Raw genomic sequence first — 25,307 nt, 5'->3', positions numbered from 1 at the left:
TGATCCTCGTGGATAACCTGCGGCACACAGTCCTCTATCCTCATGGCTAAGATCTTCGCCAGCAGCTTGGCGTCTACATTTAAAAGTGAGATCGGCCTGTATGACCCACACTGCAGGGGATCCTTGTCCCGCTTAAGGATCAAGGAAATCAGCGCCCGAGACATCGTCGGAGGCAGAGCCCCTCCTTCCCGTGCCTCGTTGAAGGTCCTAACCAACAGGGAGCCCAACAGGTCTGCATACTTCTTATAGAATTCGACCGGGAACCCTCCGGCCCCGGCGCCTTCCCCGACTGCATGCTCCCTATCCCTTTGACCAGCTCCTCCAGCTCAACCGGCGCCCCCAGTCCCTCCACCTGTCCCTCCTCCACCCTTGGGAATCTCAGCCGGTCCAAGAAGCGCTTCATCCCCCCTCCTCCGCTGGGGGTTCGGACCGATACAGTTCCTCATAAAAGTCCCTGAAGACCCCATTGATGCCTACCCCCCTTCGCACCACATTTCCTCCCCTATCCTTAACTCCACCAATCTCCCTGGCCGCACCCCGCTTATGGAGTTGATGCGCCAGCATCCTGCTCGCCTTCTCCCCATTATCATACACCGCTCCCTGTGCCTTCCTCCACTGAGCTTTTGCCTTCCTGGTGGTCAGCAGGTCGAACTCGGCCTGGAGACTACGCCGCTCCCTCAGAAATCCCTCCTCCGGAGCCTCTGCGTATCTCCTGTCCACCCTCACCATCTCCCCCACCAGTCTCTCGCTCTCTCTCTGCTCTCTCCTCTCCCTATGGGCTCGAATGGAGATCAACTCCCCCCTGACCACCGCCTTCAACACCTCCCAGACTGTCCCCACTCGGACCTCCCCATTATCATTGGCCTCCAGGTAGCTCTCGATACATCCTCGAACCCGCCCGCCCACCTCCTCGTCCGCCAGTAGCCCCACCTCCAAGTGCCAAAGTGGGCGCTGGTCTCTCTCCTTCCCCAGCTCGGGGTCCACCCAGTGCGGGGCGTGGTCCGAAATGGCTATCGCCGAATAATCAGCATCCTCCACCCTTGGAATCAGCGCCCTACTCATAATGAAGAAATCAATCCGGGAGTAGGCCTTATGCACATGGGAGAAGTATGAAAATTCCCTGGCCCTCGGCCTCGCAAACCTCCAAGGATCCACCCCTCCCATCTGGTCCATAAACCCCCTCAACACCTTAGCCGCCGCTGGTCTCCAACCCGTCCTGGAATTGGATCGGTCCAATGGCGGATCCAGCACCGTGTTGAAATCTCCCCTCCCCCCCATTATCAGGCCCCCCGCCTCCAAATCTGGAATCCGGCCCAACATGCGCCCCATAAAACCCGCATCGTCCCAGCTCGGGGCGTATACGTTGACCAGCACCACCCGCTCCCCCTGCAGCTTGCCGCTTACAACCACATACCTCCCGCCGTTGTCTGCCACCACATTCGACGCCTCAAGTGACACCCTCTTCTCCACCAGGATCGCCACCCCCCGATTTTTTGCATCCATCCCCGAATGAAACACTTGGCCTACCCATCCCTTCCTCAATCTAACCTGGTCCGCCACCTTCAGGTGCGTCTCCTGAATCATGGCCACATCCGCCTTCAGGTGCGCAAACACGCGGGCCTGTTTAACCGGCCCATTCAGTCCCCTCACATTCCAGGTTATCAGCCGGATAGGGGGCTACCTGCCCCCATCCCCCACCGACTAGCCATAACCCTTCCTCCCTCCGCCACGTACCCACGCTCCCCCGCTCAGCCCGTTCCCCACAGTGGCAAACCCCCATCTCGACCCCCTCTACATACTCCAGCTCCTTCATGGCCATTCCAGCAGCAACCTGGTACCCCCCCCCCCCCCTCTACCCTAGGCCCCCCCCTAGCTGCGTAACCCCTTCCATTGTACTTGCGTAAGTCAGCCGACTCCTGCTGACGCCGGCTGCTCCCACCATCCCATTGACCCTTCCCAATGCAACACAACCACCGCGCCCCCTCTCCTCCCCCAGTGCCGGCCCCGCCCACTGCTCCTCCAGCGCGGGAAAGAAGCCCGCGCTTCCATCCCGAGGCCCTCCCCCTGACCCAACATGCGGGAAAAGACGGGCACATGACCCAACAGGGCCGCGCACCACTCCCAAACTCTCAACTAGTGGAAGAGAAAAAAAACCAAATAGACGTGCCAAAGTGTCCAAGTAAACAGATAACAGCCCCAAAAAAAAAACAAAGCAAAAAAGGCAGAATAGCAAAAACAAAAACATTATCAAATAGAACCGATAAAAGCGAAAGGATACCAAGGAGGACAGAGCCTCCGGGCTGTATACACCATTCCCCAGCCTCCAGTCCTCAGTTCAAGTCCAGCTTCTCTGCCTGGACGAAAGCCCAGGCCTCATCCGGAGAGTCAAAGTAGAGCTGGCGGTCTGTAACAGGCCAAACTTGACCCCCTTCTTGTGGAGCACTGCCTTCGCCCGATTAAAGCCAGCCCTTCTCTTTGCCACCTCCGCACTCCAGTCTTGGTAGATCCTAATCTCCGTATTCTCCCACTTACTACTCTCCTTCGCCCACCTCAGCACACACTCGTGGTCGACGAAGCGGTGAAAATGGACCAGCACCGCCCAAGGCGGCTCGTTTGGCTTAGGTTTCCTTAGCAGCACCCGGTGGGCACCCTCCAGCTCCAAGGGTCCCTGGAACGACCCCGCGCCCATTAGCGAGTTCAGCATCATAGACACATAGGCCCCCAAATCCGAACCTTCCAGCCCCTCTGGGAGGCCTAGAATCCGCAGGTTCTTCCGACTGGCGCGGTTCTCCATCTCCTCCATCCTCGCTTACCACTTCTTGTGGAGCGCCTCGTGCGACTCCACCTTCACTACCAGGCCCAAGATTTTGTCCTCACTCTCCGAGGCCTTTTGCCGAAGCTCTCGGATCTCTGCACCTTGAGCCGTCTGGGTCGCCATGAGCTTGTCCAGGGAGGCCTTAAGCGGTTCCAGGATCTCTGCCTTCAGCTCCCTTAAGGAGCGCTGAAGCAGCTCCTGCTCCCGTGCCCACTGCTGCCACGCTGCTGATTGCCCACCCGCCGCCATCTTGCTTCTCCTGCCTCGCACCTTTCTCTGCTCCAAAGCCGATCTTTTGACCGCTCCACTCCTGGTCCAGGCCATCCACCGGCGGAGAGTCGTAGAGGAAGTGTTCCCACACGGGGAAAAGTCCAACCAGCACCGCTACGGGCCCTTAAAAGAGCCCAAAAGACCGAAAATAGCGGGAGCTACCGAACGTGCGACTTAGCTCCTCATTACCGCAACCGGACGTCCCTTGCCCTTGATTTTTGAGTAGCAGTGGTCAAGAGTGTTGTCGCCCTTGGTGGGGCAGGAGATGAGTTGGTGGAATTTTGGCAGTACACGCTTGAGATTGGCCTTGTTGAAGACCCCAGCCACGATGAACAAGGCCTCCCGGGGAGGTTTTACAATGTTACAGACACCATATCAATACAAGATGCTGCTATTAAATCAGATGTGCCAAAAAAACAGCAACGTTTCCGAAGGCGTTAAAATACAATCTGACTGCAGTATTGTGTCGGAGATTCTGGCCCCACGCCAGCGCACGGGTTACCCCCAGCGAAGGGTGCTGTCACCGGGAAATCCCATTGACTGTGACTGGGTCGGTAGATCCCGCTGGCGGGCCACCTCTGCCACCAAAAACCACGTGGCAGGGTGGTCGGTGAATCCCGTGCAAAGTTTACTAGAATTCTACTCTTCGGCACATTAGGAAACTTGATGCGTCAGCTCAAGAGAAGAGTTGATAAATCTATCAAATCAATAGGAACAACATTCTGGAGCATCACAGTTGCATTCCTGTGGTACTTGAGAAAAGGGAAAGCTTCCTTCAACAACTTAGGTGAATTGTTACACCAGTTCTTAATTTATTTGCAATTTTGATAGCACCGTTAAAAGAAAAAAAAATGCATTTGTATCGAGTCTTTCAAGGCCTCAAGTTTCCAGAGTGGAAGTAAGTCTGTAGTCCTCCTGCTGTCTTGGTGTTGATGGGTTTATTACTGAGGCATAGTTCACACCCAAGGATAGGATTAATACTTAATACATTCTGGTTGCTCCAGGTGTATGATCTCAAAGTTTGAACCGATAAATGAAAATAAATCCTGTGCATCTATTGTGCAACAAAGTGCATTATATATTAACTCTCTTTATATATGCTAAACTCTTTCTTTCTAAGAGTAGATAGACCGCATTGCATATTTTATTCAAGGTTCTCACATTACAGCCCACGCACAAGCCATACCTTATAATCCATGAATAATTCTTAAACCTCAAACCAGCAATTCTTTGTGATCGACTGACAAATCTTTTGACTCAAACTGGTACATATGTTTGGTAAAGCCCGAAGATGTGCAGGTTAGGTGAGGTTACGGGGACGGGGCAGGGGAGCGGGACTAGGTAGGCTGCTCTTTCAGAGGGTCGGTGAAGACTTGATGGGGCCGAATGGCCTCCTGCACTGTTGGAATTCTATGGAAAATATGTTCTTGTACATTTGGCGAGCAGGAAGACCTATTTCACTATGAAATGTGGCTCGTGGTCCTAGATTGTAACACAGGTGCAATTGAGGATGCCTATTTTAAAAACACAGTATTTCTTCCTATAGATGGCGTGTTGCAGGTGATTCAGAAAACATTGCTTACATTAGAGGTGGCTGTATAAAATTAGTTATATTCAAATGAAGTCGTTCATTCTTGGACGCACTCACAATCTAGAACAATCATAACAGACGGTTTTCATGGTCAATGTGAGGGGGCGGGGCTGCGGTGATGGTTTCTCGGCAAATTTTAATTTGTACCTGAAACCTAGGGTTATATTTCTGATAACTCCAAGTCTGTGTTATCTTGGTGCAATTTAAGGTTGATTGACATGGCTTTTTTTATTTGCTCTTTTAGGTTTGCCTGATTTGAAGAGGGTAGTAGTAATTCCATACGTACGATCAAGAGCGACCATAGAACTGTCCAGGATACCCAACAGGTGAAAACTCAGGAATAATATTTTATGGAGTATTTGTTGCAATGTCAACTGATGTCTCTTATGCATTGTAATATGACAGCTGCTGCCAGCTATTTTGAGCATAGTAAATGTCCCATTGTGGTTCAAAGAAGGAAATAGGCACTGAGCAGTAGAAGAGTAGACTAATGGCATAGTTGAAAAAATGAGGTTTGAGGAGAAAACTTTATTGGCGAGGGGCGAGAGGTAGAGAGAAAGAGAGAGGGGTAAATGAAGGGAAGGTTGGGCAAGTGGGGGGAATTGCAAAGTCAAGCTATTTAAATTAAGTTTCCAAACATTAAGGCCCAAATGGCAGAAGGTTTTGTCACCAGATCTTGTATACGAGACAAGAATTAGAATTGAGATGCTTTTCGTTTGCGGACTCTTAAGAACTATTTTTATAAAACCTGTATAGGGGTTGGTTTAGCTCACTTGGCTAGACAACTGGCTCATGATACAGAGCAAGGTCAGCTGGCTGAGGTGATCCTCAAGTTAAATCACCACTAGTCAGCTCTCTCTCTCTCTCTCTCTCCCTCTCTCCCTCTCTCCCTCTCTCCCTCTCTCCCTCTCTCCCTCCCTCCCTCCCTCCCTCCCTCCCTCCCTCCCTCCCTCCCTCCCTCCCTCCCTCCCTCTCCCTCTCTCCCTCTCTCCCTCTCTCCCTCTCTCCCTCTCTCCCTCTCTCCCTCTCTCCCTCTCTCCCTCTCTCCCTCTCTCCCTCTCTCCCTCTCTCCCTCTCTCCCTCTCTCCCTCTCTCCCTCTCTCCCTCTCTCCCTCTCCCTTCTTCTCCTTCTTCTCCTTCTCTTCCTCTTCTTTCTCTCCTCCCACCCCAGATCTGGGAAGATGGCAACTTTACCTCACAAGGCAAATTAATTTAAATCTTAAACATAGAAAATGGTGGGAATACAATGGGTTAGTTGGTATCCCAAAGAAAAGTTTTTTGTTATTGTTATTTACATCACTGAAAATGAAAATGAAATGAAAAGAAGGTGGCCATTCAGCCCACCGTGTCAGCACCAGCTCCCAAAAGAGCAACTTAGCTAGTCCCATTCCCCTGTCTTATCTCCATAGCACTCTAAATTAATCACTTTCAAATATATATCCAGCTGTCTTTTGAAACATCTTATGGAATCTACCTCCACCACTCTCCCAGGCAGTGCATTCCAAACCCCAGCAACCCTTGAGTAAAGAAGTTTCTCCTCCTCTCACTCTCAGCTCTCGCCATCTTGAAATTGTGACCCCTTAGATACTGACATTCCAACTAGTGGAAACAGAATATTCTTCTTTACCCTGTCAAAATTGTTCAGAATTTTGAACACCTCAATAAGGTCACCTCTAAATCTTCTCTGCTCCATGGAGAACAAGTCCAATTTCTCCAATCTTTCCTTGTATCTAAAATTACTCATTCCTGGTATCATTCTAGTAAATCTCCTCTGCACTCTCTCCAGGGCTTTAACATCCTTCCTTAAATAAGGTGCCCAGAACTGAACACAATTCTCCAAATGTGGTCTGACCAATGATTTGTAGAGGTTTGGAATCACCTCCTTGCTTTTATACTCCATGCTTCTATTATAAACCCAACATATAACATAGAACATACAGTGCAGAAGGAGGCCATTCGGCCCATCGAGTCTGCACTGATCCACTTAAGCCCTCACTTCCACCCTATCCCTGTAACTCAATAAGCCCTCTTAACCTTTTTGCTCATTAAGGGCAATTTATCATGGCCAATCCACCCAACCTGCACATCTTTGGACTCGAGGATCCCATAAGCATTCTTAATTGTTTCAACTTGCCTGGCCACCTTCAGAGATTTATGCACTTGAACCCTGAGGTCCCTCTGCTGCTGTACTCCCCCACAAAATTGTACCATTGAGCCTGTACTCCCCCACAAAATTGTACCATTGTCCTCCCCATGTTTTTTTCTACCAAAGTGCGTCACCTCACATTTTACTGCATTGAAGATTTGCTAGGTGTTTTTGGGCCTTGGAGTTTCTTCCTGTTCTAGCCCACACTTGGAAATTTTTTCACCACTGGGGAGCTTAACTAGCCAGCTAGACTGGCTCCTCCGAGATCGGGCCACCGTTTTGAAAGGATGCCCTGATCTCTAAGCGAGCTTGATGGTCCTACAGACCCCCCCCCCCCCCCGACCGATGGCCAATGTCACCCCCTACAGACATGAGCATTGACCCCCCCTCTCCCAAAATGAGGATATCCCGCTATGGGGTTGCTAAGGGCCCCCCTTTTCAGACCTCCACATGCACGCTTTTTCAGAACCCCCACCCTTCAACCCGTCCCAACCTTTTGGAGGTGCCTTCATACCCACCCTTCACCCCATCCCCTTGGGCCCTGGGTCTTGGAATGCCATCTTGGCACTGGCACCTGGCAGTGCAACCCACGCATTTTGGTTGTGCCAGGTTATCTGAACCAGATAAGGGTGTAACTAATGAGTTGTCGCTGATGCCTATTCTTGTCGCACGGTAGCATAGTGGTCCCAGGGTCCCAGGTTCGATTCCCGGTGTGGGTCACTGGCTGTGAGGAGTCTGAAAGTTCTCCCCCCGTGTCTGTGTGGGTTTCCTCCGGGTGCTCCAATTTCCTCCCACAAGTCCTGAAAGACGTGCTGTTTGGTGAATTGGACATTCTGAATTCTCCCTCTGCGTACCCGAACAGGCGCTGGAGTGTGGCGACTCGGGGCTTTTCACAGAAGCTTCATTGCAGTATTAATGTAAGCCTACTTGTGACGATAAAAGTTATTATAAAAAAGTTAAAAGATTGCGGGTTTCAATTTTCCTCCAGACCATGAATACGTAACCCCTGGGCTGGTGCTGCATTGCCTTTCTGGTCAGAATTAAGTGAGATGTCTGTTTTCAGATGGATGTCGTGGCACAGTTTGGAAGAGAGCAAGGGAGTTAGTTATCCCAGTGTCCTCACCAACATTTTTCTCAACCAGTGCTACCAAAATGCTAATTTTAATATTCACTCTCATACAGATTTTATGTGGAGGAAACACCTTTATTTTTCCAATCTCACCTTCCTCTCTCCTCTCAGTCCCTTCCCTGCCTTTGATGTTTGAATGCCGGATTAATATTTTTCATGCCCTTTTGGATAGGTCCTTCTTTATATAACTGTAATGGATCATAAATAATTCCTTCTTTCTAATGCTGTTCAAATTTGGGTACCAACTGAAATACCACATCCTGTGGAAATTGGTCTGGATATTTTCTTTCCAGCCATCTATATCTGCATAGCTAAGCCATAGTTTATGAAGTGATATATCACCGAGCGGGTTGCACAGTGGTTAACACTGCTGCCTCACAGCGCCAGCGACCTGGGTTCAATCCCGGCCTTGTCTGTGTGGAGTTTGCAAGTTCTCCCTGAGTCTGCGTGGATTTCCTCCGGGTGCTCCGGTCTCCTCCCACAGTCCAAAGATGTACAGGTTAGGTGGGGTTGTGGGGATAGGGCAGGGGAGTGGGCCTAGGTAGGGTGCTTTTTCGGAGGGTCCTTACGCAATATCATTCTATGATATTGGTCATCTGGAGTTGTTAGGCTGCATGTGTTTTTCCTTATTTCAGTGAATTAAGCATCAATTTGCTGTGCATTTTGTGTTTTTTTTTGTGTTGTATTTTGTGTTTTTAAAAAAAAAAAATTCGATGAAATGATTTATATACAAAATGTATGCACTGACCTTGAGTCATTAAAATCTTCAGTCAATGATTCCCCTAATAATAATTTTAGATTAAGTTGCATTATTTCAACTACCAAACCCCCTTGCAGCTATGTTATAACCACATGATTTTTCTTACAGCATGTTTCTAGATGATTTCCTTGCCACTGGAAAGGAAGGAGATCATGGTCCACAGCTGGAGTTTGAGCAGCTGCCCTTTAGCCACCCACTTTTCATCATGTATTCCTCTGGTACAACAGGGGCACCGAAATGCATGGTGCATTCAGCTGGGGTAGGTAAACCCTGAGGCTTTAAGAAAGGATGCAGGCTTGTTTTTTTCCATTTAGCTGTGCTAATTTGCAGTTTTGAATGTTGTATTTGAAATTGCATTCAATGGAAGACCGAAAGGCAAAATATATCAGCATTTTACTTTGGGGGACTTGGGGGAGTTGTTTATGCTTTTGTCCTTTCCCTGGTCAGATTCTGGGAATTCTGTGGCTCCTGACTCCCCAAAGCCTGTCTGTCGTCTACAGGGCACAGGTCAGGAGCGTTATGCAACATACTCCACTTGCCCAGATGAATGCAACCCCAACAATGCTCAAAGCTCAACACTATGCAGGACAAAGCAACTCGTTTGATTGGCACCCCACCCACCACCTTAATCATTCATTTCTTCCACTACCTAAGCACAGTGGCAGCAATGTGTATGTAAAGTGAGTAAAGTTGCCGTAATCCCAGATGACCATAGGCTGCTTTCCCCTTTGAGGGGGAGAACTGGCTGGTGGTGATCTAACCTGAGGATCACCATACCTCAGACTAGGAGCATGAGTTGAGAAGGCGAGGCCTTCATGATAACCTCAGTCAGTCCGGGAATTTAACCCGCGATGTTGGCCCTTGCTCTGTACGGATCACAAACTAGCCTTCCAGCTAACTGAGCCAAACTGGTCCCCAGTGTATGCCATCTATGAGATGCATTGCAGCAACACACCAAGGCTCCTTCAACAGCACCTTCCAAACCAGTGACCTCTGCCACCTTGAAGGACAGGGGCAACAGATGCATGGGTACACCACCACCTGCAAGTTCCCTCCAAGCTGCACACCATGATAATATGGAACAATATCGCCGTTCCTTCACTGTTGCTGGGTCAAGATCCTGGAACTTCCTTTTTTAAAAATATTGTTATTGGCATTTTGCATTTAAAAACAGGACTTTGCAGATAAAAAAGATACAGGAACAACAATAGTAATAGTTAGCACAATAGTAACGACAACACATGAGTCCCAAGCCGTCACCACGTCTGAGATCGAGGTCCCAATTCTATCTTACAATATTTACATAGTGTTTGTGTGTATTATATAGTTTTTGAAACTGTTCAAGCACCTACATGAGGTACCTCCATTCTACTCGATCGAAGGCCTTCTCAATGTCTAGGGAGATGGATCAGCTCTGGTGTCCTCTCCCCGGATGGGGTCATTATTATATTTAGCAGGTGTCTGATGTTCGCTGTTAGTTGTCTGCCCTTTACAAACCTGGTCTGATCTTCTGCAATCTCTTCTGGCAGGCAGTTCTCCAGGCGCCTCGCCAGTGCCTTTGCTAGGATTTTTGCATCAGTATTTAGGAGAGCGATAGGTCTGTATAATCCACACTCTTGTGTCTTTGTCCTTTTTTGGGATCGGTGAGATTGAGGCATGCGCCAGTGGGCGGCAGGGCCCTCTTTGACATTGAGCCGTTGAACATCTCCCGCAGGTTCGTGGCCTGCGCTGCTGAGAATATTTTGTACAAGTCTACCGGGAACCCATCTGGACCCGGCTCTTTCCCTGACTGCATGAAATTGATGCATTCCACGATTTTGAACAGCCCCAGCAGTGCTTCTAGCCCTTCCCTACCACCATCCAGTTTGTCGAGGAACTGTTCAATCCGCGAGTCCCTCTCCGGAGGTTCAGAGGTGTCTAACCCGTGATAAAAGTTTGTAAAGACCTTGTTACCTTTGTTTGGATCCGCTACCATCTTACCATTTCTGCCCCTGACTTGTGCTATCTCTTTCACACCTGCCTGTTTTCTCAACTGGTGTGCCAGCATGCGACTGGCCTTGTCTCCATGTTTATCTCCATGTCCACAGTGTCTGGTGGAGCTGGTGGACTGCATTCCGTGTGGAGCGCAGGCCAAATTCCAACTGCAGATTTTTCCTTTCCGCTAGCAGCTCCATGGTTGGGGCCGTGTGGAGTATTGCTGATCCACTTCCAGTATTGAGTCGACCAGCTGCAGCTTGGCTGTCTTTCTTTCCTGTCTCTTCAGCGCCCTATAGGCTCTGATTTCACCCCTGTCCACCGCCTTCGGTGCCTCTCAGAAACTGGAGAATGCGATGTCCCGTTCTGGTTGCAATTAAAGATTCCCCCACCCCCCCGCTCCTGAGAAGTCAGTGGATATCCAGGGCCACTATTCACGCTATTGTTTTTAAAAAATAATTTAGAGAACCTAATTAATTTTTCCAATTAAGGGAAATTTAGCGTGGCCAATCCACCTAGCCTGCACATCTTTGCGTTGTGGGGGTGAAACCCACGCAAACACGGGGAGAATGTGCAAACTCCACACGGACAGTGACCCACAGCTGGGATCGAACCTGGGACCTCGGAGCCTTGAGGCAGCAGGGCTAACACACTGTGCCAACGTGCTGCTCATTTCCGCCATTGTTACCTTGATGAATTCTGCAGCGTCTCAGTTTGGGGCATATATATTTGCCACAAACCCTGCCTGCTCTACCCCTTTGCCTGTGTTCGCTCCTGCCCCTCTTGTCTTTTTGCAGCCTGTGTTCTGGCTATTGCCCTCTATCGTTGGTTGCCCAGTCCATTTTTCTGGACAAACATGTTGGCTTCCTTCGGGGTGTCAAAGTAAGGTTCCTTACCTTGGTATGTAACCCATAGTTTGGCAGGGTAGAGCATTCCAAATTGCACCCCACTTTTGTACAGGGCGGATTTGGCCCTACGCTTGGCCAGGCCTGCCACAATGTTTTGGTACAAGCGATGGAATGTCCTTCCCATTTGCATCCTCTTGTGCTTTTCACCCACCTCCGGATCCGTTCTTTATCATGGTACCTGTGGAGCCTTGCGATTATCGCCGGCAGTGGTTCCCCTGCTTTGGGCCATTGCCGGAAGCGACTTGTGGGTGCTACCTCCAGGGGCCTGGCGAAGCCCTCCTTGCCAACCAGCTTCCCGAGCATCGCTACTACATACTCCGTGGGGATCCTCCCCTCCGTTCCTTCTGGCAGCCCCACGATTCTCAAATTCTATTGACGCGTTATGTTCTCCTGATCACCAACTTTGTCTTTCAGCCCCTTCTGGGTTCTGATCAGCTCACCACCTCTGCCTTGAACACTGCGATCTGGTCCCCTTGGTCCATGACGGCCTTTTTGAGGTCTCTTGTCGCGTCTCCTGGGCCTCTAGCCTCTGCTCCATATTGCCCATCGCTTCTCTCATGGGGGCTGTCGCAGCTTCTACTGCCTTTTCGGCATCTGCGAAGAGGTCTCTTCTCATCTCCTCCCTGTGTTTCTGGAGCTCGGAGGTGATGAAGCCCGTCAGCTTGTCCATAAGCGCCTGGGGCTGCACTGGGAGCTCTGCGGGGCTGGCCCTCTCCGGTTCCATGCTACCACGTGTGGCTGCTGGTTCCGAGTCAGAGATTTCCCTCCCCTCGACTTTGCTGGCTTTTCATAGAATCATGGAGAATTATAGAATTTACAGTGCAGAATTTAGAATCACAGAATTTACAATTTTCAGCTGGGTGGCTGACCTTCCCCCATCTTACTTGGCACTGTGGTCGACGGGATTCAGCTGGGGGATTGTAGCAAGGTGCCCGCTTGCTGGGGTTAAAAGGCCATAGTCAAAGATCTTACACAAGAGCCACCTTTTGTGCGACCGCTCAGCTCATGACCGCCACCGGAAGTGTGGAACACCTTTTTCTAACAGCACTGTAGGTGTATCTACAGCACATGGACTGCAGCGGTTTAAGGAGGCTGCTCACCACCACCTTTTCAAGGGTGATTAGGGATAGGCAATAAATGTTAGTCTATCCAACTACACACCGACCCCATAAAAGATTGTATAGAATACAATTCTATGGGTGGAATTTATTATACTCCTCAGATGTGAGTTTGGAGGTGAGGGGGGCATTTAATTGGTGCCTTCCCGTCTCTGCTCTGAATAAGTTGGGTGTGCAGGATCCTGGATGACCTTCCCAGGCTGCTGCTGTTTGAAGGCTGAAAGTGGGCAATTACTGCCCCCAAGTTGCTGATCAAGGGACCTGACTTTGGGAAACGGGAGTGGATGCTGAGAACCACCCCCTTGCCCTTGTGTCTGGCATCCTACCTCTGTGCATCAATGCCCCATTCTACAGCCCCCATTCCACGCTCGGTCAGCTGTGGGCATCGGGCCCTTGCTGATTTCAGCCCTCACCAGCTCCCTGGTGGCGCTGTCTGCAAGGAAGATTGGCCAGCAGTGATCGGGATGTGGTGTGGGATCTCTCTTTCCTCAGGATATTTGATCGCAATGATGGTCTGCGGTTGGACACAAGTGTCTCACCGGCACTCAATATGGCCAGCTATCTCCAAAGGCAATGTGGGCTCCTGCCAGCTGTTCAGCCAGTGGATGAGCGTCCTGTCTCCTGGACTACATTCTGCCCTTCTCTGAATTTCTACCATACTTGTCTTCCCTTTCTTTTTCCGTACCTTCCACCCTTCCTTCTGCACTCACTCCCTCTCATGTCTCCTTAAATCCAGGATTTCTGCATGATTCATCTTGTGTTACTTCTTCTACTCCATCCAAAATTCCCTCTTCTGCCCGCTCCATTCATACATGTCTTCCAGTTTTTCCCATTCAGTGACTCTCTATTTCCCTCATTTGTCTGTTGGTGTGCCAACCTTCTCTTCACCCATTCTGTCCATCCAGTTTCCCCATTCACTCTGGGTGTTTTTCTCATGGTGTCCATTCTGCCTTCTTTCATGGCCCATTGTCCTTTCTTTTTCTCCCACCCCATTCTCTCTGACTGACCTCCTTTGTTTATGATTAGCTAAACCACCAGGATTGCCTATTTGGAGTTATTTGAACATACAATGTTGGACATACTTAGCAGATCTGAGCACCTGCCCTATTCAATGTGCCGTCCACCGGAAACATGCCCGGAGGGGGCACAAAAAATGCAACTCAACACTTCAGCTCTGTTATCTTTCATTCGTCCTGTTTCTCAATCTACAGATGCTGTCCGATCTACCGAGTATTCCTGGCATTTTCTGTTTTCATTTCCGATTTCCAGCACCTGCAATATGTTGACTTTTGTATTGCCTATTAGAGGAGTGAGTTTCGAACCTCTGATAGCAACTGAAGGTAACAGCTGCACGCCAGAACCAAGGCTGTGTGTGAAAGATGCCACAGGACGCCTGCTGTTAATTAATAACTTAACTATGTTTGAAGCAATATAAGCTTATTCACTTAAAGGTTCTGTACTAATGGAGTCTGTTGCAAGCATGCACAGCCATAATTATAATGCAGAAATAAAACTCTAATTACATTGGAAGCAATTAGAAAATGTTTTAATGAAACTACCCTTTTTGCTGCAACAGGTTCTTTCTAAACCCAATAGATGTTTCAATTGGTATTTAATTTTGATTGCCGCATTTTGACATGATCTTAAATACTTTCATTTGGAATGCAGGGTATTAATTATAAAAAATATAGCTATAAAACTATTAATTTATAGGGCCGAACTCTCCCCCCAAAATTCTAGTGTGAGCTCCGGTGGGAAAAGAGGTGCAGTTCCCACCAGGTGGATCAGCACGATCCAGATCGCAATTCGCCCACAAGGGAGATTTGTGCCTTGGGGCCTGAAGAAAGTGGCAAAGGTTGGATCCTAGTCACAGATAACACTCAAGTGAGCGATACCCTGCTATCAGGTCACCCGCCCTCCCCTCAGTACCGTGCTTCAGTGCCACATTGGCACTCAGACTGGGAACCTGGGCTCTCAAGGAAGGACTTCAGAACAAAGCAGAAGCCTCTTTTTAAAAAAAAAACTGTGGTTAGAAAATAAACTTGCACAAAAAAAAGCACTTCCGAGTTAATGAACCATGAAGAGCTATAAAAACTAAGCTAAATCCTCTTTTGAAATAGCTGGTACCTGTCAATCAAGAGGCTTGTAAAAGGGGACTTCCGGTTGCGGCTATGACCAGCTAAGTCGCACATTTGGCAGCTCCTGCGACAAAGGTGTTTAAGGGCCGATTGGAGGGCCCCGACGGTACTGTAAAGACGAATCCCGGTGGGGGAAGGCTCCCTGAGGAGAGTGAGACCAACTTTATGGTCGGTACTCGGAGTGGGGCGACAAAAAAAGCGGCAGCAGCTCCCCGAAAAAAGCGGGGGAAGAGGACCAAAATGGCGGCCGGTGGCGCACTAGAAGATTGGAGAAAATGGGCGGAGGAGCAGCAGGCCGCTCTCCTCCGGTGTTTTACGGAGCTGAAAGTGGAACTCTTAGAGTCTATGAACGCGACGACCACAAGGCTGATGGGGGCCCAGGCGACCCAAGAGGCGTCGATAAGAGAGCTGCAGCAGGAGATGACTGCAAGGGAGGAGGAGGCCACGGTCCTCGTGGGAAAGGTGGAGGTGCACGAGGCACTCCACCTGAAATGGCAGAGCCGCTTTGAGGAGCTGGACACTCGAATGAGGCGGAAGAACTTGAGGATCCTGGGCCTAGCAGAAGGCCTGGAGGGGCCTGATCTCCCGAAATATGTAGCGGAGATGCTGAGCTCCCTGATGGGAGAGGGGGCCGGTCCATCGCCCCTGGAGCTGGAAGAAGCATATCGGGTCATGGCTAGGGCGAACGAGCCCCCGAGGGCGGTGCTGGTGCGATTCCAGCGGTTCTGTGATCGGGAGAAAGTGCTGAGGTGGGCCAAGAGGGAGAAAAGCAGCAAATGGGAGAATTCGACGGTGCGGATATATCAGGACTGGAGTGCGGAGGTGGCAAAGCGGCGGGCCCGGTTTAACCGGACGAAGGCGGTGCTGCACGCAAAGAGGATCAAGTTCGGAATGCTGCAGCCAGCGCGTTTGTGGGTCACCTACAAGGACCAGCACCATTACTTTGAGACCCCAGAGGAGGCATGGACTTTTGTTCGGGAGGAAAAGCTGGACCTGAACTAGAACTTGGGAACGCCGGCGGTCGAGGCCGCCCGAGTACCCTTGACTGATCAAGTGGCCCATGTCTTTCTTAGGCCAGGTCGGAACTTGGTTAAAGTTGATGGATCGTTTGGTTTCTTTGAAACTTGTGTTATGGGGGGTTTCTTTGTTCCTTTTTGTGTGTCTCTTCCCGTTGCCAACTTCCCTTAATTATTGTTGTTGTAGGGGGGGCTTTTTTTTACTGTTTTTTGATCTGTTCTTTAAGGGTTATGGTTACTGTTCTGTTCGATGGAGGGTGATGGTTAAATACGTTATTATTGGGTAGTTATTTAGTTATGCAGGCATAGTTATGTATTTATGTATTTATTTGAGATTTGTTATTTATATTGTTATATTGTTAAGTTGGGGAGGCGGGACGGGGGGGGTGCAAGTTGGTTATGCGTGTTTTCTTTTTCTCTTTTTCTTCCTCTCGTTTTAAGGGGGCTTTTTTATGGGCTTGGATGGGGACGGGGGTGGAATTGAAGATGGCGGGGTAGGGTGTGGCCGGGCGAAAGCGCGGGCTTTCCCCTGTTTCCCGCGCGCGGGACGGAGGAAGGGGGAGGAGAGAAGAGTGGGGTGTGGCCAGCAATGGCGGCTTTTCCCGCGCTGAAGCGGGGTCAGAGAGGGATGGCAAGGGGGGGGGGAGGCCCCTCCCCCCCCCACATCGGGAGGAGTCGGAGTGTGGCAGGGGCAGCCGGGTCAGCGAAAACCAGCTGACTCTCGGGAGTACGATGGTGGATACACCGCGGCTAGGAGGGGTCCTAGCCGGGGGGGGGGGGAAGGGGGGTTAGGGGGGGATACCGGGTTGCTGCTGGAAAGGCCGAGGACGGGAAGGGAAGAACGGGAGGAGAGAGGGGGAGGGGCCATCGCCATGGGGAACGGGTCAGAAGGGGAGGGTCGACCCGGGGCGAACAGGGGACAGGACATGGCTAATAGACAGGGGAAAGGGACGGGTCGCTCCGCGACCCGGTTGATTACTTGGAACGTGAGGGGGCTGAATGGGCCGGTCAAGAGATCAAGGGTTTTTTCACACCTAAAGGGACTGCAGGCGGATGTGGCAATGTTGCAGGAGACTCACTTGAGAGTAGTAGACCAGGTACGCCTGAGAAGGGGGTGGGTGGGACAGGTGTTCCACTCAGGCTTGGATGCAAAGAACCGGGGGGTGGCGATTTTGGTGGGAAAGAGGGTGTCGTTCGTGGCGGCGCAGGTGGTAGCAGATAAGGAGGGTAGGTACGTGATGGTGAAGGGTAGGCTGCAGGGAGAGAATGTGGTGCTGGTGAATGTGTATGCCCCGAATTGGGATGACGCGGGTTTTATGAGGCGCCTGTTGGGCCTCATTCCGGGTCTGGAGGCAGGGGGCCTGATCATGGGGGGGGGACTTCAATACAGTGCTCGACCCTGGGCTGGACAGATCGAGTTCCAGGACGAATAGGAGGCCGGCAGCGGCAGAGGTGCTAAGGGGGTTCATGGAGCAGATGGGGGGGGTAGACCCTTGGAGATTTGGCAGGCCAAGGGCGAGGAAGTATTCTTTTTTCTCCCACGTCCACAGGGTGTACTCCAGAATAGACTTTTTTGTACTGAGCAGGGGGCTGATTTCGAGAGTGCAGGACACGGAGTACTCGGCCATTGCGATTTCGGACCATGCACCACACTGGGTAGAGGTAGAACTGGGGGAAGCACGGGACCAGCGCCCGTTGTGGCGCCTGGATGTGGGGCTGCTGGCGGACGATGAGGTGTGCGGAAGGGTCCGGAAGGGCATTGAGAGATATCTGGGCACGAACGACACGGGCGAGGTGAAGGTGGGGATAGTCTGGGAGGCCCTGAAAGCAGTGATCAGAGGAGAGCTGATCTCCATAAGGGCACACAGAGAAAGGAAGGAGAGGGAGAGACTGGTGGGGGAACTTATAGAAGTGGACAGGAGATATGCGGAGACACCAGAGGAGGGGCTGTTGAGGGAGCGGCGCAGTTTACAGGCCCAGTTTGACCTACTGACCACTAGGAAGGCGGAGACGCAATGGAGAAGGGCACAGGGCGCGGTCTATGAGTACGGGGAAAAGGCGAGCAGGATGCTGGCACACCAGCTGCGCAAGCGAGATGCAGCCAGAGAGATTGGGGGAGTGAGAGAGAAGGGAGGGAACGTAGTGCAGAAGGGGCAAGAGGTGAACGGGGTCTTCAGGGATTTCTACAGGGATTTGTACCGGTCTGAGCCGCCCAGGAGGAGGGGGGGAATGGAGAACTTCCTCGATAGATTGAGGTTCCCAAAGGTCCAGGAGGAACGGGTGGAGGGGCTGGGGGCGCCGATAGAGCTGCAGGAGCTAGTTAAAGGGATAGGCCAGATGCAGGCGGGGAAGGCGCCGGGGCCGGATGGGTTCCCGGTGGAATTTTATAAGAAGTATGTGGACTTGGTGGGTCCAGTGCTGGTGCGAGCCTTCAATGAGGCGCGAGAGGGGGGGGTTCTGCCCCCGACAATGTCACAGGCCCTGATCTCCTTGATCCTGAAGCGGGACAAAGACCCTGTACAGTGCGGGTCCTACAGGCCTATCTCCCTCTTGAATGTAGATGCCAAACTGTTGGCAAAGGTCCTGGCAACCAGAATAGAGGATTGTGTGCCAGGGGTAATCCATGAGGACCAGACGGGGTTCGTAAAGGGACGACAACTTAACACAAATGTCCGGAGACTGGTGAATGTGATTATGATGCCAGCAGTGGAGGGGGAGGCTGAGATAGTGGTAGCACTGGATGCGGAGAAGGCATTCGATAGGGTGGAGTGGGAATACCTGTGGGAGACGCTGGAACGGTTTGGGTTTGGGGAGGGATTTATCAAGTGGGTGAAGCTGCTGTATTCGGCCCCGATGGCGAGTGTGGTTACAAACGGGAGGAGGTCAGAGTATTTTGGGCTCCATCGAGGTACCAGGCAGGGATGCCCCCTATCCCCCTTACTATTTGCATTAGCGATCGAACCGTTGGCGATGGCACTGAGGGGTTCAGGGGGGTGGAGAGGACTGACAAGGGGAGGGGAGGAACATCGGGTATCACTCTATGCGGATGATTTGTTGTTGTATGTGGCAGACCCGGAAGGGGGAATGCCGGAGGTAATGGAAATACTAGCGGAGTTTGGGGACTTTTCGGGATATAAATTAAATGTGGGTAAAAGTGAGGTCTTTGTGATACACCCGGGAGATCAGGGGGAGGGAATTGGGCGGCTCCCCTTTAAGAGAGCAGTAAAGAGCTTCAGGTACTTAGGGGTGCAGGTGGCAAGGAACTGGGGGACCCTCCACAAGCTGAACTTTTCAAGGCTGGTGGAGCAGATGGAGGAGGAGTTCAAGAGGTGGGACATGGTACCGCTGTCGCTAGCAGGGAGGGTGCAGTCAGTCAAAATGACGGTCCTCCCGAGGTTCTTGTTTCTGTTCCAGTGCTTGCCCATCTTTCTCCCCAGGGCCTTCTTCAAGAAGGTAACTAGCAGCATTATGGGCTATGTGTGGGCACATGGCACCCCTAGAGTGAGAAGGATTTTCTTGGAACGGAGTAGGGACAGTGGAGGATTAGCGCTACCCAATCTTTCCGGATACTACTGGGCGGCGAACGCATCGATGGTGCGCAAGTGGGTGATGGAGGGGGCAGCTTGGAAACGTATGGAGAGGGCGTCCTGCGGCAATACAAGCCTGGGGGCGCTAGTAACGGCACCATGGCCGCTCCCCCCCACAAGGTATACCACGAGTCCGGTAGTGGCGGCCACCCTTAAAATCTGGGGGCAGTGGAGGCGACACAGGGGGGAAGTGGGGGGTCTGATGGCGGCGCCACTGAGAGGGAACCACAGATTTGTCCCGGGGAACACTGGCGGGGGATTCCAGAGCTGGCACAGGGCGGGCATCAGGCAACTGAGGGACATGTTCATAGAGGGGAGGTTTGCGAGCCTGGGAGAGCTGGAGGAGAAATTTGAGCTCCCCCCGGGGAACACGTTTAGATACCTGCAGGTGAAGGCATTTGCCAGACGACAGGTGGAAGGATTCCCCTTGCTTCCCGATGGAGGGGCGAGTGATAGGGTGCTGTCAGGGGCCTGGGTCGGAGAAGGGAAGGTCTCGGACATCTACAAAATAATGCAGGAGGTGGAGGAGGTACCGATAGAGGAGCTGAAAGACAAGTGGGAAGCGGAGCTGGGAGAGCAGATAGAAGATGGGACATGGGCGGATGCCCTAGAGAGGGTCAATTCATCGTCGTCGTGCGCAAGGTTGGGCCTCATCCAATTTAAGGTGCTGCACAGAGCCCATATGACGGGGACTAGGATGAGTCGGTTCTTCGGGGGGGAGGACAGGTGTGTTAGGTGTTCGGGAAGCCCTGCGAACCATGTACATATGTTCTGGATGTGCCCGGCACTGGAAGAGTTCTGGGAGGGGGTGGCGGGGACGGTATCGAGAGTGGTGGGAACCAGGGTCAAACCAGGGTGGGGGCTAGCGATTTTTGGGGTTGGGGTGGAGCCAGGAGTACAGGAGGCAGGGGAGGCCGGAATATTGGCCTTTGCGTCCTTGGTAGCTCGGAGAAGGATCTTGATTCAGTGGAGGGACACAAGGCCACCAAGTGTTAACACCTGGTTAAACGACATGGCAAGCTTCATCCAATTGGAAAGAATCAAATTCGCCCTGAGAGGGTCGGTACAGGGGTTCTTCCGGCGGTGGCAGCCCTTCCTTGACTTTCTGGATCAGAGATAGGAACTGGAGGCCGAAACAGCAGCAACCCGGGGAGAAAGGGGGGGGGGGGGGGGGGAAGGGAGGGGGGGGGGGGGATAGCAACGAAGGGAGCACGTCAGCGGGGGGTCGCGGGCAATGACTGCCCGAGGCCATCGGCAGAAAGGGAAAAAACGGTTTGGTTGCTAGACTGGTAGCGCGGGGGGGGGGGGGGGGGGGGGGGGGGGGGGAGGGTGGGGGGTGCGCGCGGGGGAGGGCGTGGGGAGGATATTCGAGGGGGGATTTGTTGTGTTATAATTTAAAATGTAGTAGGGGTAAATGTTTGTATCGAAAAATTTCAATAAAAATTATTAAAAAAAAAAAAAGAGGCTTGTAAAAGGTAATGGACTGTGAAATTGAATGTAAACAATGCAGTTCAAAGCTTCTGGGCTTCTCGGCAAGCCCAGAAGCTTGATAAAGTTAAAGGAGAATGAAATTGAATGTGAAAAAGCACTTCAAAGGTTTCCAACAAAACAAAGGGAAGACTTTATCCGTTATCTGACAGGTCTTTGAACGGGACATGCTGGTTTAGACATCAAAGGTTTGAAGGCGATGATGGGGAGACTTCTACCTTCCTTTGATAAATAATTGAAATGGACATGCTGGGAGAGAGTTTAAAAGTTTGCAAGGCTACATCGGGAAGACTGACCCCCATCTAAGGAAGAATCCCCCTCGGCATCCTTGTGGCAAGTACAGAGAGGATACTTGCTCCCGCTCGGAGTCCACAATGCCTGGTCCCTGCTTTTAAGGACCAGGACTGATTGGCGCCACAGGACAGTTGGGACTGGGGGGGTATGTCAGCGCTGGCGGTGGTGGGAACATCTCAGGAGGCAGCAGCATTCCACCAAAATCTCGCTAATGAGATTGAAATGGGTGCTAAGGAGTCCTGACAGCTTCTCGCCGTATCTGGGTGAGAACTTGATCTGTCTAAGGGGAGTGGGTGTGGAGACTCGTGATGGGTTTGGCGCAGGGTGAAAATCCTGTTTTGAGCCTCATGCCCGATTCAACAGGCCGGTGTGAATCTTGGCTAGAGCTGACAGGCCCGGAGAATCGCCTGCATGATAGATTAATTCAAAATCTCAATTCAAAAGGATTTCAAATTTAAGACTCCATTTCAATTCAGTGATTTTAGTTTAGTGGTGTTAGATTCAATTACGCTGCAAATAATTTTGTGTTTGACCACTTTAGTAAATTCTTTTTTGTGGCCTTCCTTTCTGTTCTTTTTTGTGGCCTTCTGGTTTAGCACACTGGCCTAAATCGCTGGCTTTTAAAGCAGACCAATGCAGGCCAGCAGCACGGTTCAATTACCGTACCAGCCTCCCCGGACAGGCGCCGGAATGTGGCGACTAGGGGCTTTTCACAGTAACTTCATTGAAGCCTGCTTGTGATAATAAGCGATTTTCATTTTTTTTCGTTTCTGTTTCACTGCTGCAGGCCTTATTAAAAAATATCAGCCTAAGATTTAATCATGGCCAGAAAATGTTGCTATCTTGCTTAAATTACAACATTTTCACATTTGACTTCATGAAATTCCTTGAACTATGCAAAGTGGGTCATTTTTGTAAAAGGCGTCTTAGGTCCACATTACATGTGGAGGTGGTTGTGGTTAGATTCAAACTTGAAGCACATTGAATCATTAGTTAGAGTTAGAACCTTCAATTATGTATCATAGTGAAATTAAGTGGATGGTCAAGAGTATCCAGAATTTGACATGGCATAGGCAGAACAAAGAAAAGTATAGCACTCGGAACAGGCCCTTCGGCCCTCCAAGCCTGCGCCAATCATGCTGCCCATCTAACCTAAAATCATCTACAGTTCCCGGGTCCGTATCCCTCTATTCCCATCCTATTCGTGTATTTGGCAAGAAGCCCCTGAAATGTCGCTCTTGTACCTGCTTCAACCACCTCCTCCGGCTGGGAGTTCCAGGCACCCACTACTCTCTGTGTGAAAACAAACTTTCTTTGCACATCTCTAAACTTTGCCCCTTGTGCCTTAAACCCATGTTCTCTAGTAATTGACTCTTCCACCCTGGGAAAAAGCTTCTGACTATCCACTCTGTTCATGTCCCTCATAATCTTGTAGACTTCTTTCAGGTTGTCCGTCAACCTCCGTCATTACTGTGAGAACAATCCGGGTTTATCCAACCCCTCCTCATAGCTAATGCCCTTCACACCAGGCAACATCCTGCTAAACCTCTTGTGTATCCTCTCCAAATTCCTGTTCAGAATGAAGCAATTTTGGGATTTTGTTGTAGAGGAAATAGAAGGGACAGTTGCTCCTTATCTACGTTATCAAACACTTCATAATTTTCAACATTTTAATTAAATCCACCCCCCACACACCCCCGTAACTTTCTTGATTCCAAGGAGAGCGACCCGAGCATCTGATGATCTTATGTTTACACCTTCATAGAATCATAGAATTTACAGTACAGAAGGAGGCCATTCGATCCATCGAGCCTGCACCAGACCTTGGAAAGAACACCCTACTTAAGCCCACACCTCCACCCTCTTTCCATAACCCAGTAACCCCATCTAACCATTTGGACACTAAGGGGCAATTTAGCACTGCCAATCCAACGACTGTGGGAGGAAACTGGAGTACCCGGAGGAAATCACACAGACACGGGGAGAAAGTGCAGACTCTGCACAGACAGTGACCCAAGCCGGGAATTAAACCTAGGACTGTGGAGCTGTGAAACAACAGTGCTAATCACTGCTACTGTGTAACCCTTATGAGGTCTTGCCACCTTATGAGGTGGTTACACTTGCCATTTAGTGGCAGCACACTGAAACGGCAGTCTTCCTCCTGTGACATAACCCCCCCCCCCCAAAAAACCCTGTGCCCTCCTTCTACTTTGTTGTTGGGACAGAAAACTCGGCAGGTCTGGCAGCATCTGTGGAAAGAGAAATAGTTAACGTTTCGAGACCACCATGACTCCTCTTGGCTTTATTTTAGCATTGAAGTGACAATGTTCCTTTTATTGATTCTGGCATTGGGGCCGTGGGCAGATACTCATTGAGTGATAATGGAGTTGTACTGTGTTTTAAGTCATCTGAATGTAAATGATTTTTCAGTAAGTCCCTTGCAGTTTTTTTTTGATCACTTTATTTTGTAGAAAGATTCTTATTATCCAGAAGGCTTTTTAAATTGCATTTTAATTTGAATTAATTGTTAATTTAAATTAAGCAACTTTGAATCGGGAGACGGTGGGTGGCTGGTCCTGAGATACATGAGGTTTAAGGATGATTCTAAGTGGGTGGGGCAGCACAGATATATAGTCGTTTCAAGCTGACTAAAGTGGGCATCTTGTTTTTGCTGCTCCCACCAGCAAACTTCGTTGAAGGCTTATTTCCATAGCACTAGCATTAAAGTGACTTTCTTGGAAAAGCGCCCATTACTTTGGCTGCAGAGACTGTCGTTTCTCGCTGTCTCCCTGTGAGTGGCGGCCTATCTAGTGGAGACACTATCGACCCTGTGCCAATCTCCGCGGGCTCGGGGCTGTAACTGGCAAACAGATGGGAAGTGCTGCCACGTCATTAATAGGGCGGAAGAATGGGACTATGGCCTTTCTGGGTTGATGTGTTTACATTAACAGGCATTTCTTTGTGTGGTGAGTGTTCAAAGTTTGTCAAAGTCCCACAAGGGAATGGTGGATACAGGAGTTATTTGTCTGAATTTGCTGTGTAGTGGACAACTGTAACTTGAGGATTCAAATGATAACACGCAGATAAATTTTGGTAATGATTAATAGTAGTTGCTGATTGCACTGGTTCAATTTGTGCTCTCCACTTTCAAAAAAAAAATCTCGTCTAGAAAGGACATTTGTAGCTTTTCCTCAATTTCTATTCCTTCATTTCTATTCATTGCAGTGTGAGGTTGTCAATCTGGGAGGTAGATTGATAAAATAACTCACTTTTCCTTGTACATTAATTTCCAATGGAATCGTTGGAACTAAAATTTTGTATGACCATCAGGTGCCAAGTGTCTACTCTTCAGTACATAAGTAAATCTTCAGAATATCATGTCTGAGATGCATTTCTGTGCTACCAAATATTTCCCAGAAAGCTATTCTTGCATCACTTGTTGGACTTTAACCTGGTGTCGTAAGCCTTCTTATTGTGCCCAGCCCAGTCCAACGCCGGCATCTTCACATCACATCACTTATGTTTGCTTGTTTCTAAAAACCCGCAGGGGCCAGGAAGAATGCATATATCTCTGATTGAAATCAATCGGTGATGGAAAGTACGAGGTCTTTGATGCAAAACTTTTTGTTTTATTCGTTTATGGGATGTGGGCATTGCAGGCTGGGCCAGCATTTATTGCCCATCCCTAATTGCCCTTGAGCGGGCAATTAAGAGTCAACCACATTGCTGTGGATCTGGAGTGACCTGCAGACCAGACCAGGTCTTTCCTTCCTTAAAGGACATTAGTCAGCCCGATAGGTTTTTGCAACAATCACAATGGTTTCTAGGTCCTAATTAGACTTTAAACTCCAGATTTTTATTGAATTCAAATTTCACCATTTACAGTGGCAGGATTTGAACCCAGGTCCCTAGAGCATCTCCCTGGGTCTCCTGTTTACCCGTCCAGTGTTTAGCTGTTTAGCACACTGGGCTAAATCTCTGGCTTTGAAAGCAGACCAAGGCAGGCCAGCAGCACGGTTTGATTCCCGTAACAGCCTCCCTGAACAGGCGCCGGAATGTGGCGACTAGGGGCT

At 50.2% G+C, this 25,307-nt stretch overlaps 1 protein-coding gene across 1 annotated transcript in view; it reads left to right on the top strand.

Annotated features, from left to right (window-relative positions):
* The window catches only part of aacs (acetoacetyl-CoA synthetase), a 189,721-nt gene that overhangs the window by 77,329 nt on the left and 87,085 nt on the right, over positions 1 to 25,307 (top strand). Inside the window, exons 7-8 of the mRNA XM_038790294.1 lie at positions 4,921 to 5,002; positions 8,820 to 8,970. Of these exons, the coding sequence (XP_038646222.1) occupies positions 4,921 to 5,002; positions 8,820 to 8,970 (233 nt within the window). The remainder of the gene's footprint in view (positions 1 to 4,920; positions 5,003 to 8,819; positions 8,971 to 25,307) is intronic.

The sequence above is a fragment of the Scyliorhinus canicula genome, chromosome 1 (genome assembly GCF_902713615.1).
Source record: "Scyliorhinus canicula chromosome 1, sScyCan1.1, whole genome shotgun sequence".
Lineage (NCBI taxonomy): Eukaryota > Metazoa > Chordata > Chondrichthyes > Carcharhiniformes > Scyliorhinidae > Scyliorhinus > Scyliorhinus canicula.
This window is presented reverse-complemented; position numbering and strand designations above follow the sequence as displayed.